Genomic DNA, 16,310 nt, shown 5'->3' with positions numbered 1-16,310 from the left:
GTACCTGTCCAAGGTTCTAAGGCAGGGAGGTGTGGTTGGGATCCACAGCTCTTAACATTTTGCCTCATTCATTTGAGTGCCTTGCCTTTGGATTGTCCTCATGCCGCACACTTTGTAGCACATGTGTAGGAAGGCAGCATAAGCTCACTCCTCTGTTAGTTTTCCCCTGCACTGCAAAGCTTAAGGCTAATATTTAGACTATGTTGGTGTTTATACACACCATCTTAACTATTATTTTCATATTTTACATTCTTTTAGCAAAATTGTTTTAATTTAAAATCATAAACTTGTAGATTTATCTAGGCAAGGAAGTTGTCTTACTCATTTCTGTATCCAGAATAGCTTGCTACAGAGGCTCGTCCACAGGAGGTGCAGAAACAAATGATTGGAATTTTTTGTTTTTTTTTGTATCATGCTACTTACTAGGGAACCAAATGTTGGATGAAGGGTTTGTGGAAGATTTTTCAGAGCAAATGGAAAGTGCTATCCGAGCCATCCTCTGTGCCGTCCAGAACTTAGCAGAAAGAAACAAGAAAAAAGCAGAGGAGAATACAAATCAAACAAGACCACAGGAAGAGAATGGTATGCCAAGTCCGACAAAAATTCGTTTCATACTTGATTTAACTTTTGTATTTGATGATTTATTTCTGTGGCTAAATAATTAAGGACAGATGTTAGAAATAGACGGCTGTGTATGAAGAGAAATGAAATGGTTTGTTTTCTGTTATTCATCATGTTGTATTTTCTGTGAATGAAAGAGGCAGCAGGCTTCGAGAGACTGCAATCAGGACATCTAACAAAACTCTTAGAGGATGACTTCTGGGCTGATGTGAGCGCTTTGCACGTGCAGAAGATAATTTCTGCCGTCTCCGAACTGTTGGAGAGGCTGAAGTCGTATGGTGAGGATGGCACAGCAGCAAAGCACACGGTAACCAACTGTTTTTTACAAGTGTCTTGCTCTGCAGAGTGGGCTTCACCTTGCTGCATGGGGATAGGTTCACAAGCAGGCCTCAGTGCCGAAATCACTGAGAGTTTGATCTATTTGTACATGTAAATATCATTGACAAGCTTTGAAAAGCTGAGAGTTTGCTAGCTAAGGGCTACAATTATAAGATACATAGGTGCAAAAATGCTAACAATCCAGAATATCCATTATTTTAGGATTCTTTCATATCCTAATCATTTACCCCCAGTATTTGATGTTGATGGATGTTGCTGCTGTCAGCTGAGTCTTAACCACCATCCTCTGCAAATACCACACCCTCTACATTAAGCTAGCAGAGTAAGAAGTTGTAGTTTCTATAGTAAATCCAGAGAAGCACTTATTTTGTAGGACATTCTTTGTTGTTCTGTAGCATTGCCTCCAGTGCCAACTTTGAATTGGCTATAGAATTTATAAACATTTTATTATTATTTTTTAATTGTTAACTAAATGCAACTTTAGTAACTGAGAATTTAAAGTGCACTTTTGTGAGGGTTTGTGGGAATGAAGAAGAAATCTCAGTGAGGGAGGGTAAAAACACCTAACTCCCCATTAGTTACATTTAGTACATTCACAGTATTATACAACCAGTGCCACTATCTAGTTCTAGAACGTTTTTATCACTCCAAAGGAGAGCTGGGACCTGTTAAATAAACAATATGTTTGCTTTGCCCCCAGCTGTTCAGCCAGTCTTGCTGCTTGCTGGTGCGCCTGGTGCCCATGCTCTCCAGCTACTCAGACCTCGTCCTCTTCTTCCTGACCATGTCTCTGGTGACTCACCGGAGCACTGCAAAGCTACTCTCTACACTTGCCCAGGTGTTTACAGAGCTTGCCCAGAAGGTGAGTACTATTCACATGAGTGCTGTGGGGCAGCAGGGACCCAAATACTCTATTTCCATTAGTGTTTGGTTTGATGGGCTTTTGTTTTGGACCATCACAAATAGGAGCTTGTTTGTTCTCCTTCTGGCTTCTTTAGGGCTTTGCCCAGCACCCTTTTGCTAAACTTGTTTCTACTAACATCTTGGAACCTGCAGACGCCATGCTGATGAGTTCTCTGGACTCCAGAGGCTGTTGAGAGTCTGCTGCTTTCTATTAATACACCCTTCTCTCCCTGACCCCAATTTGTAATCTTCTTCAGGTAACTCTTGAGCTACACTTGCAGGATAAATCATTAAGGCTATTAAGTTTTCTTTAAACCATTTATATGTAATCATGGTTACATGGTAGTGGGGCTCTTAGTATTAGGAGGAGGGTTTTTCCTTAAGAGGAAAGTCATTCATTCATTCAGTCCTGTACTCAGTACTGTGAAAAGCACTGAGTTTATAGAGATTGTAGACCCTGCTCTTGAGATTCAGGGGCAGGAGATAATGAAATCTAACAGACCCAACATGGTATGATAGGTCCAGTCACAGAGGTATTCAGTTCTTGAATTCTGAGCCTCAATTTCCTCATATGTAAAGTGAGATCTGCCTACACTCAAGTAGCATTTTTGCGAGAACTACCTTCAGCTGAATATACAGTTTTTCCCCCTTCATTAAGTATTCTAAGATATTCTCCAAATCTAAGTGCAGTGCAGGTGAGATTCACTTGAAGATAGGAATTTACAAACTGAAGATGGGGTCTGGATTACTTGTGAACACTCAAGACTTCTTAGTTATGAGTCTCTGAAATACCAGAACGTTCAAAAAGTGGGAGGCAAGCCTAATGCCTCTTATCTAGAGGATAAATGTGTGCATCTGTTGAGGAATAAGTAAATGAATGAGTCTCAGGTTTGTCCCATATATCTGATGGGCACTGAGTTGCACTTACATCCCATAAGTTCCTGGAGAAAAGACTATACAAAAGACAGTGGCAGGGTCATGTATGACAAGGGTGCCTTGAGATTTGAGTGAGCTATATTTGTCTATTTGCACTGTTCCTTTTGTCTGATAGACTCTGGAATGACTTTGGCCAGTCAAACCTGTGTGTGTTTTGGGGAGGAGGTATGGGGGTGAGAATGGTTCTAATAGGTGCAGAATGTTGGGAGCCCAGTGGCTGTCCTAGCTGTAGCTTTTGTGGTGATGTACCTGGAGAAGGGATCTGAATCTCCTTCCTATGTGGTCTCATTCTCCTGCCTACATCTGAATGTGTCTCTTTAAAAATAATGTAGCTCAATGGGAAAATTAAGTAAGTTAACCACAATGTATTTTCCAATCGACTTTCCCAGAATATGTGTCCAGAATGTGAGTTTGCCTTTGCTTTAATTTTTTGTGTGTCTGAATTGTATATTCTTTCTGAATAGGGCTGAGGGAACTTGACAGTAGGTTAGATACAGTGCTAAGATTATAGATCTAGGTTGTAATTAAAGCACTTAATCCACAGGAAGCTATTTCTGTGTAAGCAAGTCACAATCAGTGTTTGCTGGTCTTGGATCTTAATTCCTTGTTAATTGGCAGCTTATTTTTTACTACATTCTCATCCTCAGATTCACAAATATCTTGATAGCATATATTTTGTCTTATAAGGTTAAAATTTCTGATTGAGAGTGACTGCTTTCTTCTCCATCTTTTTCTATTTGCTTTTGTCCCTTAGGCTAATAGTTTTTCTTTTCAGCCTATTTTCTAACATGAAACACAGTTTCGTTAACACTTCGATTCTTACTGTGTCAGACTGTGGTGTTCTCTCCAGAGCGCATTCTGCCCTTGCTCAATGACCTGCTCCTAAATACCATCCTTCTAGCATACTTCATTAAAATTTCTGTCTTGGCACAGTGACAAGTTACCAATGCTAGAGGCCTCTACAAAGTCAATCCCTCATGTAATAGATATGATGTCAAGTTGTGAAACTGCACAATAACTGTTATCACCAAGGAGGAAAAGAATGGCAAAGGTCTGCTGTATTTCCAGCAGATTTAAGATACTGAGCTAGAAAAAGAGTTAAGCATTTGTTTAATATTTTTTTCCTGTGGCAGGACTGGAAATCCCCTTTTTAATGGCTTTTGTGCATAACTGTTCCCTCCATTTTTTTATTTTTCCAAGGGATTTTGCTTGCCCAAAGAATTTATGGAAGATTCAGAAGGAGAGGGAGCAACTGAGTTCCATGACTATGAGGGAGGTGGAATTGGAGAAGGCGAGGGCATGAAAGATGTGAGTGACCAGATAGACAACGAAGAACAGGTATGTTTGCATATGCGTGAAATAGATATATAGTTTATAGAAGCGGACTTCCTTTTCCCTTTCTTTTCAATATTTAAATTACACATGTAAAATTTCTTTTAAATGGCTTTCAAATCTGGAGCAGTAGGGATATTGGAGCTTTGGCGGTCGGTGTAAATAGATACTTGCTTAAGATTTTCTAGAGAGTATTTTTTGGTAGTAGTAATTTTAAGGATAAAAAGGTTGGCTGTTTTCAGTGATAATTGCATTAAACAAAAATGCCAGACTTTGCTATGAATAGCTTTTGTTGTTGTATGTCTTTAAGACTTGATGAAATTTTAAAATCTGTATCCTTTTTTGGTTGGAATCAAGAATGCTTTTGAAATATTCAGGTGCTGTGGACTAAGGTTATTGCATTGCTTTTTAAAGTGCCCATCTCATTTAGAAGTGTTTTTATGTGTGTTGTGTTATTTAGGTTATCAGCTGTGACTTGAGGATATAAAAGGTAGTGGGATTTCTTTTTATCACTTAAAAGAGTATTCTAAGTCTAAATCATGTCATAAATTTGTATTAAAAGTATGGTTACAGCTATGAGAGGAGCAAACCAATTCAAATTCACTCTTTTCCTTGGCATGGGAAATTGGGAAGAAATTTTTTTAAAAAGGAGTAATGTAATATTTATGTGGTGGAGTTCTGTGTAATTTTTTTGTTATTTTGGCTTCTCTGCATTTCTCAGATTTAACTTAATCAGCATATACTACTCTTCTAACTGAAAGAAAAATTAAAGTAAAAAAATTCAAACCTAACAGAAGAGTACAATCCAATGCAAAAACCATTAAGTGGGATAAAAAAACTACCAGAGCAATGTAACAGTATCTGCTAAATTTTAAGTTATGTATATTCTTTGACCCAGCAATTCCATGTTTTCTTCTAGAAATGCTAGTAATGGTCAAAGATAAGTAGGTATGTGAGAGTGTATGTATGTCTATACAAGGATGTTTACAAAGCATTATTTATAATGGTGAAAATTGTAAAACAATCCAGATATTCATCAGGAGGCAATTATTTCAATTAAGGTACCATTCATGCAGAACAATACTATATATTAATTAAACAGAATGAGGTAGGTTTGTATGTATTAACATGGAAATGTATCTAAGATATATATTTTTTTAATTAAAAGAGAAAAGCAAACTGCCTAACAGTCTGTAAAGAATGATTCCTTTTTTATTTCAAAAGATGTTGGGAGGCAGGTATTGATAAATATCACCTGTATCACTAAGTATGTGTTGGTATATTCATGGATAAAAGTCAAAGATGGACCAGAATGTCACTGGTGGTAATTTCCTTTGGAGTTTTGGAGGATGGTTGTGCTATGGAAACTTGCTCTTGCTGTTTTGCTTAGAAATCTTTTTTGTTTTGTTTTGGTTTGGTTTTTTGGCGGCTGTCTGGTATGGGGATCTGAACCCTTGACCTTGGTGTTGTAACACCACACTCCAACGGACTGAGCTAACTGGCCCAGCCCTAGAATTCTTTTAAAAGGACTTGTAGAAGTCAACTGTAACAAAAGAGATAACAATCATGAACCTGTTTGCCTCAAATATCACATAGATTATATAGGAATATATGAGTTAAGGAAAAGTGAACAAAATCACATTCACAGTGGGGCATTGTCTTTCAGAGATTAAAATGACAAAAATAGATATTAAAGATTTGGATAATAAGATTGGTGAATTTTTTATCCAAAGAATACATAGTCTTTTTAAACATCTTGGAAATTTTTTTTTATGCAGTTCACATGACGTAAACCTGAACAAAATTTCATACTCTCTGCTCACAAATGTAATAAAGTAGAAATTAATTCCAGAAATGTAAAATAAACTTTTAAGAAATTACTGCATGTGGCTTTCTCTGTTGGTTCTCTTTTTTTTTCTCTCCCCAAAGATATTTTTGCACCATTAACTTTGGCATTTATATCCTAGAGCTGAAGTAAGCATTAGTAAAGTTACAACATTCATTTATATTTTCTATAATACTTTTGATATAGGTGGAAGATACATTTCAGAAAGGTCAAGAAAAGGACAAAGAGGATCCTGACTCAAAATCTGATATTAAGGGCGAGGATAATGCCATTGAAATGTCGGAAGACTTTGATGGGAAAATGCATGATGGGGAGCTTGAAGAACAAGGTTTGAGATTATCTGACACTTCACTCTTGTTTTTGAAAATGTAAATATTTTATCCAGGAAATTACATGTTCCCAAGAAGGAGCCCATTGTGGTCTTTCGAAACAAGTCAGCTCCTCTGTGTAACTGCAAATGAAAACCTACGTGTCTGCATGTGACATTGCCATCGCCACCAAAGCAGAAGTCCAGTCAGTTTTGGAGATTCTTCTCTGAGTGAACTGAGTCATTGACTGATGTTCTGGCCACCTCATGTGCCAGATGTAGTGGCTCAGTAGTTCCCTTCAGGGAAGCCTGAAAGAGCAAAGCGATGATCCCTAGCAGCTTGGCTCTTAATTCAAAGCAAATTGTTCTGGGTAGTTTTTTAAATAACTTTTTTCCCTCTAATTGCAAAAACAGTAGATGTTTATTGTGGATGGTTTGGAACAGAAATGTAGGAAAGAAATAAATCCCTATTAGGACCATCATCCAAACCATTTAATAAATTTTGGTATTTTTCCCCCATTTGTTGTTATATAGACCAGGTACAGTTCCGTAGTCCACTTTTTTTTTTTCATTTAACATCTTATGAACATTCCCCTTGTCATTAAAAATTATTTGAAAATATGATTTCTTACAGCACATCGTCATCTGCCATATGTTTGTACCATAATTCAGCTCTTGCCCTAAATTTCTGTCCAAAGCTTACTATGAGATATAGTGTCTTGTTCTAAGTGAGGATCTTGCAGAAATGAAAGCTGACCTTAGAGTAGAAGAGTGTACACTTGCCTGAGAAGCATAAGTAGACCTCAAACAAAGACAAAGGCAAGAAAATTCTGATTAATTGATCTAGACCTGAGTTTAGATGTTGGATAGAATCGTAGAAGTACAGTGTGTTGGAGAAGGGGGAGGACACTTGGAAATCACCTAGTCCAATTCCATCATGTCACAGATAGGAAGCTAAAGCCCATAATGGTGACCCCCGTAATGGGTATTCCCCCAGCACCAGAACCAGACATCCTGACAGCTGTTCCAGGTACATTCCATCCATGTACTCTTCTTACTATCTGTTCACACATTATAGACTTTCTTGTTCCTCCAAACAGTTTGCAAAACACACAGGAGGACTGCTTCAGTAGCTCTAAAGGCACGTGCCTGTAGGGTATTCTGTAGAAACAGGTGGTAAATCCCAGGCAGGGCCCTTCCCAGAGAGAGGGGCCATGCCTCTGTTACACACAAAAGACTGGGTTGGTTTGGGGATCTGCATAACTAAGCTCAGTGCCTTCCCTTTCAGAAGAGGATGATGAGAAATCAGATAGTGAGGGCGGAGACCTGGATAAACAGATGGGTGATCTCAATGGTGAGCAAGCTGACAAACTAGATGAGAGGCTTTGGGGTGATGACGATGATGAGGAAGATGAGGAGGAAGAGGACAGTAAAACTGAAGAAACAGGACCAGGAATGGATGAGGTAATTGAAAGATTCCCCCATCCCAAAGTCCCCAGGCTGAGAGGAGGTAATCTTCCTGCCATCTGCAACTCCCTGTCATTTACTGCTCTTCCTTTTTCATAGTTGTTGTTCTTCTATTTCTTCCATCTTTCCTTTTTCTTTTTTCTCTCCTATCTCATTGATTGTTTTCAGAACTGAAAGAGTAGCCAGACCCAAGTCATCCCAAGTGTTATGGAGGAGGAAAGTTAAGAAGACTCAGTGCAAACGCTCTAAGCTGATTCTCCTGTTGGCCACTGAATTTTTCTAGCTCCCAGCCCAAGAGAACTCCAGGGCTGAGTGTAACACTGCAGCAGCACAGCGTGAGGCATCCAATTACAGACCCACCCCACTGTTCATCCACTGAGTGCTGCTGCTGCTGCTGTCTGGGCACACCTGGACCATTCTCTCCAGGTCATGGATGGCACCCGATCAGCAGATATTTCTATGGGATAGGCCAATAGACACAAAGTATGCACATCTAAGAGCTACATTAGGGAAAGCCAACCCATGCAGAAGCAGTTTCTTGGGTTAAGTGTGATTTTGTGTTTTTTCTTCTCTGACATTTAGGAAGATTCTGAACTTGTGGCTAAAGATGACAACTTGGATGCTGGGAATTTGAACAAAGATAAAAAACAGCAGGATAAAAAGGAGGAAAAGGAAGAAGCAGAAGCTCATGATGGTGGACAGGGCCAGGACAAAATTAATGAACAAGTAGATGAGGTAAGGAGGATTTGAGACTGATCAGCTCTCCTTACTCAAGGCCAGGACCACTGCACTGCATAGCTCTTAGGGTACCTTGAGACATTTTTTTCCCATATTCATTGATTGCTCTCCCTTTGCTTCATAAGACAATGTGCAACAGAGGCTCTTAACAGAACGTAAAATATCTAATCGCTGATTATTGATGAGGTAATAATGCTATTTGGGCTCATGCTCTAGTTTGGAAGCTAAAATATGTGCTGCTTTTATTTCTTCTCCTAAGTTTCTTCATTGAAATCAAGTAACACACTACTTACCATTGGAGAACCCGCACAGAATATGAAATTTGAAACCTAACATGAAAGGTCTAAAAATATCATTAAAATACTAATGTGTGCTTGTAATTTTACAGAAGAGAAATTGTATTATTCTGTCAGCATAGTATAAATATGTAGAGCTAATTTGATATAAATTCTACTTTTACAATTTTTTTATTTTTATCTTTTACCCTATTCTCTCTACTGCCCCAAAGAGGGAATATGATGAGAATGAGGTGGACCCTTACCACGGCAATCAGGAACAGCTACCTGAACCGGAGGCCTTGGACCTTCCAGATGATTTGAACCTCGATAGTGAAAATAAGAACGGTGGTGAGGACACAGACAATGAAGAAGGAGAAGGTACGTCTTTCAGAAACGCAAAGAAACCAGTTGGCTCATTGGAAGTGAATAGCAACTGATTTCTCTTCCAGGGGTTAGCCCGGTGTCATGGCCAGGTCATAAATCATATTTGGTCAGCTGAATCCCAGTTGGAAAAAATAGTTTGTTCTTCCTTTGTAGTGTTTCTCATGTGAGTAGGCTTACAGCTCATAAGCCAGCACGTCACTGCTGGTCACTTCCTGTCCTGTGTTTTAGCACTGGTGGCACTTCACCACACATAGCTCCATCTTTCCATAGCCATTACTGTGTGTCCCATCCCATGGGCTGATGTAAACACTGTACAGTCTGGGTATACCTAGAGCTCTCATGGAGGCCAGTTACAGCTTTTTTAGGGGAATAATAGTTACAGTTATTGATTGTTGTATGTTTATTCTGAAGTAGGAAGTCATTATAATGGGAAATGAGATTGAATGATCCCAAGAGGAATTACATGCCACATAACAGTAATCTAGTGCCTCTAACACCCATTTTTCCACCCTAGTGACTCCTCTAAGGAGTGCCATCTGGTATTTGAAAACATTGTGTAGAAGACGCCTCTGTAATAGAGGGCTGCCATTTATACTGGCTAACCAGGTAGAAAGATATGAGCTAGCTTTACTCTGATTAATGAATCAGTTACGTACTTGGAAAAGCTACTTTAAAAAAATTGGTACGTTTTTTAAATGCCATATTGGGACAAAAATAGCAAGTTACAAAAGAATAAAGAGTTTCCATTTATGTAAAAATCAGACTTCAAACTTAGAATCAACAACCAAGCAAGCATAAAATTAAAATCTATTGGGAGTATATAATAAGCTATCTGCCTTAAAATATCCAGGCTCATTTAGGCTATTATGTGTGTGAATTACGGAGCAATTATTTTAAAGAATTTGCTAATAAAATAATAGTAGAATAATAAAATTATTTTAAGGAATCTGTTAATAAAAATAACTGATTTCCAAAGTGTCCAAAGTAAAGTTCTTTTAATAAACAGAACATTTTCAAATAAGATTGTTTCCATTTGAAGTAGTTGTATTTTCTTGTGTGATGAAGAATGATATCCAATTACTCACAACGATAATTGAGCAATAAACTGTCATTTCCTATCTTTGATCTAAAATTTTCCTATTGTGGGTTTTTTTGGATTATGGTTTGGTTTTTTTTTTAAGTGGATTATTTATTACTTTTTAAATTTAATCATAATTGATTATACATATTTTTGGGAATCAATGTTGACATGTGGATCAAATCAATATTACAAGTATGCATATTGTTACAAATTATACTTATTCTTTATGCCCCTTGTCCAATCTCTCCCTATCTCCCTCGCTTCCCCCTCCCACCACTGATAACCCTAGATTTCTTCTCTCCCTCTGAAAGAATAGTGGTTACTCTGTTGATTTGTTGCCTAGATGATCTATCCAGTGCTGGTTATTTATTATTTTTTAATGAAATGCACCAGTGAAACAATTATATGTAATATATGCATATGGTTTAGAACAGGGGTTGGCAAACTTTTTCTATTATGTGTCAGATAATAAATATTCTAGTCTTTGCAGGCCATAAGCTCTCTATTGCAAATACTCAGTTTTACTATGTAGTGTGAAAGTAACCACAGGTAATACAAAATGGATGGGGTAAACACAAAGGTAAGAGAATTGATGCAGATGTGTTCCAGTAAAACTTCACTTACAGAAACAAGTAGAGGGCCAGATTTGGCCTATGGAACATAGCTTGCCAATCCCTGGTTTAGAGAATAGTAATAAAATAATTAAAAAATAATAACTATTATTTTACTATCATTAATTCATTAGCATATTCTTTAATACAAATGCTCTTTAGTTCACATACATAATAGCCTAAATGGGCCTGGATATTTTAAGGCAGATAGCTTATTATATTCTCAGTGAATTTTAATTTTCTTCATCTTATGTTTGCTTGCTTCTTGTCTTTAAGGTTGAAGTCAGATTCCAAAACTAATGACCTCCCAGCTTAAGAAATATAAGTCCTTAAAATTCTCTTTTCCTTCTTTTTGTTGTGTCTATCCAGAAGAGAATCCTTTGGAGATAAAAGAAAAATCAATGGATATGGAGGAAGCAGGTCACGAAGCTGAGGAAATAAAGGAAGAGACCGAGGCGGACCAGAATGAAGGTCTAGGCTCGTGTGAGCCTGAGGAAGGCCCCAGTGAAGATGACAAGGTGGAAGGGGAGCAAGAGATGGACATAGGAGCTGATGACCAAGACGGAGATACTGACGAACATCTGGAAGAAAACTCAGCAGAAGAAAACTCAGAGGAGCAGCAGCAGTCTGTGGAGGAAAAAGCCCGTGAGGAAGATGGAGAGAATGGTGTATCTGTTGACCATGGTTTCCAGCCCCAGGTATTGTGGAATGTCTGGCTTTTCTTATGTTAAAAATAATACCGAGGGAACTTCAAAAAGTTCGTGGACAAATAGAATTGAAAGATAATATGACTCTTTCTATGAACCTTTTGAAGTACCCTTGTAGTAACGAGGAGGTGAAATTACCTTATTCCCAGTAGAATCTCTTTTAGGATACTTCTCCATCACCACGTTGTGCTTCCATGGAATTTTAAGACCCTTGCTGGCTGACTCCCTCCCTGCAGACTCCCCTGAGTGGGGAGGCCCCCCCACCTCATGTTCTTCCCCCAGAGCATTTCATGCTGTGTTTGATTTCTCTGCAGAATCAAGAAGAAGAACAGGAGAACTCTGACACAGAGGAGCAGGTGCCAGAGGCCACAGAGAGGAAGGAGCATGCCTCCTGCGGGCAGACTGGGGTGGAGAACGTGCAGAGCACGCAGGCCGTGGAGTTGGCTGGGGCTGCACCCGAGAAGGAGCAGGGAAAAGAGGTGATGGCCCTCGCTGCTGTGGCCAGCTGCCTCTTAAGAGGGTCTCTTCTGCCTGTCTGAAATCTCTTTCTGTTAGCAGTAGTTGGTTATGAGTGATATCTTTTCTGTTGTTTGTTTTGTTGTTGACGTCTAAAAGATTATCTCTCATTCTTTGAGAAAATGATTGTATACCTATATTTATACACCTCTCAGGACAAACCTCAGAATATTTGCTACACTTAAGGCTATACTTAAGTGATGTACTTAATAAGAAAAATGTATTCGACTGGTAGTTCTCAATGGGTGAATCAGTGTTGATTTTCAGAAAGCTCCCAAGGAAGGAAAGGTTGAATTTAGACTTGATGCAGCAGTAAGTCCCTAATGGTGCTTTCCTTTTTTCCTTGCTCATCACCAGGCTTCTAAATGTTTTAATTTAAAAAGCAAAGCGCTTCTTCATTCCTTGACCTGATGGTGATGTATTCCAATATGGCTACAATTCATGGGCTAGTCAGTTAGCTCACTTGGGAGAGTGTGGTGCTGAAAAACACCAAGGTCTATGGGTTCAGATCCCCCTATCAGCCACACACAAAAAAAAAAAAAAAAAAAAAAAAAAAAAAAAAAAAAAAACCCTTGTGATATGGCCAGAATTCAGGTTGCCAGCATGCTATGAAAACAGTATTGAATGTCAGAGGACCTACTAGTTACAGTGGTGACTTTGGACAACTCCTTTAGCCTCATTGGGCCCCAGTTTTCTCACCAATAATAGCCATCTATACTTGTTATACCCCACCACTGCCACTGCCATTTCACTGAGCACCCATTGGGCACTAAGCATTTTTATTACTTCAGCAAATCCTCACAATAGCCCTATGAATTAGATGACATTGTTCTTACTATTTTCTCTATTTTATATTTGAGGAAAATAAGCCTCAATAAAGTTAAATGACATCCTTAAGGGTACACAGCTGGTTGATGATGAAGCTGGTTTCTGATTGAGGTCTGTCCTGCCTTCTGAGTAAGACTTTATACCCCTATAGACAGGAAACAATCAGCCTTGCAAAGTGAAGGTGCCTGAGAGGGTAACTAGAGTGAGGTCTAGACCTCCTGTTTCTGCCCAGGCCTTAGTCACAGATGAGTTCCAGAGCAGGCAGGAGTGATTCTATGACTCTGAGATCAGAGTATTGGTGAGAGAAGTTGTGTTCAGTGCAGCATAGTACAGCATAGGTGCTTGTAATAGCTTCCTCCACCTCATTCTTTTGTGGTTTTGATTTCCTAGGAACATGGGAGTGGAGCTGCAGATGCAAACCAGGCAGAAGGCCATGAATCCAACTTCATTGCTCAGTTGGCTTCCCAGAAGCACACCAGGAAAAACACACAGGTTTCTGTCACTCTTCAACTAAACTTAGGTGAAGGCTGCATGTAGAAAAAGATGCTCTAGAAGTAGTGGCTTAAAAAAATTTTTTTAAGGCATGCTCCCTGTCTTTGCTGACATGATGACAGCCTTGGTAAGCAGACCATGACCAAGTGGCACCCTATCACTGGGATATCATTCCTGCACCCCCACTGTGCTCCTGCTATGGAGCTTGAGAGCTAGGTGCTATGTACTGTTGCCCAGCACCAACCAGTCTTACTCTCCATTTTCCATAGTCTTTTGCTTTTTAAACATTAAGTTTTTTTAGCAGTATAATTCATGCACATGATACAAAATTAAGGTATAAAAACCAATACCCTGAAAAGCATACATTCTGTCCCTGTCTCCAAGCCACCCAAGGCACCCTCCCCAGAGCAAATGAGTGCTACCAGTTTTTTCTTCTTTCAGATATTTTCTGTATATGTGACATGTATGGGAGTATATGTGTATGTGAGGGGTGTTTCTTTGCTTCCTTGCCTTGATTTCAGATATAAAAATATATCACAGAGATTGTTTTGCATAAATATAGAGAAGTCTAATTTTTTTAATAGCCGCATTAAATTTCATTCTTATATAACTATGCCTAATTTACTTAACCTGTTTTCCGTGAATGGAAATTATGGTTATTTTGAATCTTTTTGTCATTGCAGACAAGGCTCTGATGAATTTTCTCGTATTTCCCACAGAGTTTTAAGAGGAAACCTGGGCAGGCTGACAATGAACGCTCCATGGGTGATCACAATGAGCATGTACATAAGAGGCTGAGGACTGTGGACACAGACAACCAGGCCGAGCAGGGGCCAGCCCAGCGCCAGGTCCAGGTGGAGGATGCGGATGCATTTGAGCACATTAAACAAGGCAGCGACACATATGATGCACAGACCTATGGTATGGTGCAGGGAAATCTGCTCCTTTTGCTCATTGAGCTCTCCCGTGAGAGCTTATGCTGTGTAACTATGTGCTTGCTGGGTGTTAGGGAGTGGAAATAGCTTTTTAACTATTTTCTTTCTAATAAGAAATGTGCAGAAGTGCAATTTGGTTTTGGTGTAAAGTTATCTGTAGCCAGATGTGGATGCTTAAATTTTCTGGCTTAAATATAAGCCATTTAAATATCCTTGATAACTGTTGGCCACATCCAAACGCAGCACTAATTTCATGGTTTGTTAGTACTGGAAATTTCTTCATACTCACCTTTGGGTAGGTCCCTGCAATGGCAGGACCTGTGAACCTGAAAAATGTGTTTTCCCCATAAGTGAAAAGGGGAGGGGAAAAAACAGCACAAGGTAGGTAGTTAGTCACTGATTACTATCCCCTTTTAGTTCTCTTTAGTTCTCTTGGTGACTTTTCACTGTTTCATTCCTAATATGTAAACTAGTGTGAGGATGGTACAAAAATGTTTGAGTTGGATCACTATTTTCTCTCCCTGTCTCCACTTTAAAAAAAAAAAGGCAGTAATAATAATAGCTATCATGTATTGAGTTTTTGCTTTGCAACAAAAAACTTTCTCAGCCTTTGCTGCATGATCAGGGAATTCCTCAAATATTCTTATAAGCTAGAATATCTCTCCATTTTGTAAGTGAGCACACTGAAGCCAAAGATGTTTAAGAACTTGTCCATGATCACAATGCTGGGATTCCCATGTTGGTCTTTCTGTGCTTCATTTTCTATTCTTAGTCAACTCTTAAAAAACTACAATTCACCCACCCACAAGTTAGTAGTGCAGGATGATTTCCATTAGTCATGTGCTCAGACTGTTTATTTTGGTTCATTTTCTGGTCATATCAGTAAAAACCCAGTTACGCATCCTATTTCTGTGGTCACATGCAAAGTTACACTATATCCGCATAACTTCTGTAGGAAGTAGGGAATAGGCAATTACATCGTTAGGTCAGTAGGAAATCTTGGACACAGACAAGTGTTCAAGCCATATAGCTGGTCCAGCAATGTGCAGAACTGGCAATCATAGAATTTTGAAAGCTGGAAATGACAGAAATCATAGTTCACTCATCATTACTTTGTTCTGCAAAGACCTAAGTTTTCTATATCTGTGTGTGCTTTTTTGGCAGATGTGGCCAGTAAGGAGCAGCAACAGTGTGCAAAAGACCCTGGCAAGGATAAGGAAGAGGAGGAAATAGAGGATACCCTTATGGACGCAGAGGAGGAGGAGGAGCTCAGAGCAGCAGATATAGAGCAGCTGAAGCCAGAGGAGGTCAAGTCAGGGACCACAGCAACCTCTGGTGAGTCCTGTGAGTGAGCAAACCCCTCCTAAGCTCTCTGACTTAGAAAAGTCAGTTCTCCTACTTAGACCACAGTTCCCTTGTACCGTAGTCTAGTCTTGTCTGGTCTGTTCTGTTCTGTGTCCTAATCTCTGACTTAAATGAATAATTTGCCTATAACAATTTCACTGTATTTTGTTTGGGAGCAGAAAGGTGGAGGGGTGGTGCAGGACACCATCCTTCCAGGAGACCTGCGAAACTTGAATTTCAAACAAAATCCTATCTGTTTATTTAAAATATATAGAAGAAAACAGAATAGTACATTTACCACACCTGTGACAAGAAGGTACATTCTTGATTAGAGAAATGATGTTTTCAATTATATAAACATATGCAATATTAGCAAAAATGGTAAAATATTAGAAGACATAGAATGAGGAAAATGCATGTGGGAAAGTAATAAATTTCCATTTTATAGTTAACCAAGTTCTGTTACTAGACAGTTTATTTTTTTAAAAAGGAATTCATTCTGCACATTAAAAATAACTATGAGCAACAGAATAAAGGCAAATTCAAAAGAACTTGCCAAATTCAAGGGCTTTTTCTTCTGCCTCATTCCTGTCCTCTAAGAGGTATTAAACACCGTTGACTGCCCTGCCATTATATAACAGTGGG

General features: G+C 38.9%; 1 protein-coding gene across 1 annotated transcript in view; it reads left to right on the top strand.

Annotated features, from left to right (window-relative positions):
- The window catches only part of MDN1 (MDN1, midasin homolog (yeast)), a 157,329-nt gene that overhangs the window by 130,978 nt on the left and 10,041 nt on the right, over positions 1-16,310 (top strand). The window contains exons 81-93 of the mRNA XM_008567220.1: positions 427-582; positions 765-928; positions 1,661-1,822; positions 4,000-4,137; positions 6,164-6,305; positions 7,573-7,748; positions 8,334-8,486; positions 8,998-9,145; positions 11,213-11,541; positions 11,865-12,029; positions 13,285-13,386; positions 14,106-14,307; positions 15,486-15,656. Of these exons, the coding sequence (XP_008565442.1) occupies positions 427-582; positions 765-928; positions 1,661-1,822; positions 4,000-4,137; positions 6,164-6,305; positions 7,573-7,748; positions 8,334-8,486; positions 8,998-9,145; positions 11,213-11,541; positions 11,865-12,029; positions 13,285-13,386; positions 14,106-14,307; positions 15,486-15,656 (2,208 nt within the window). The remainder of the gene's footprint in view (positions 1-426; positions 583-764; positions 929-1,660; positions 1,823-3,999; positions 4,138-6,163; positions 6,306-7,572; positions 7,749-8,333; positions 8,487-8,997; positions 9,146-11,212; positions 11,542-11,864; positions 12,030-13,284; positions 13,387-14,105; positions 14,308-15,485; positions 15,657-16,310) is intronic.

The sequence above is a fragment of the Galeopterus variegatus genome, unplaced genomic scaffold (assembly GCF_000696425.1).
Source record: "Galeopterus variegatus unplaced genomic scaffold, G_variegatus-3.0.2 Scaffold305, whole genome shotgun sequence".
Taxonomy (NCBI): Eukaryota; Metazoa; Chordata; class Mammalia; order Dermoptera; family Cynocephalidae; genus Galeopterus; species Galeopterus variegatus.
The sequence above is the reverse complement of the archived record's forward strand: the minus strand, read 5'-3'. Positions and strand labels throughout refer to the sequence as shown.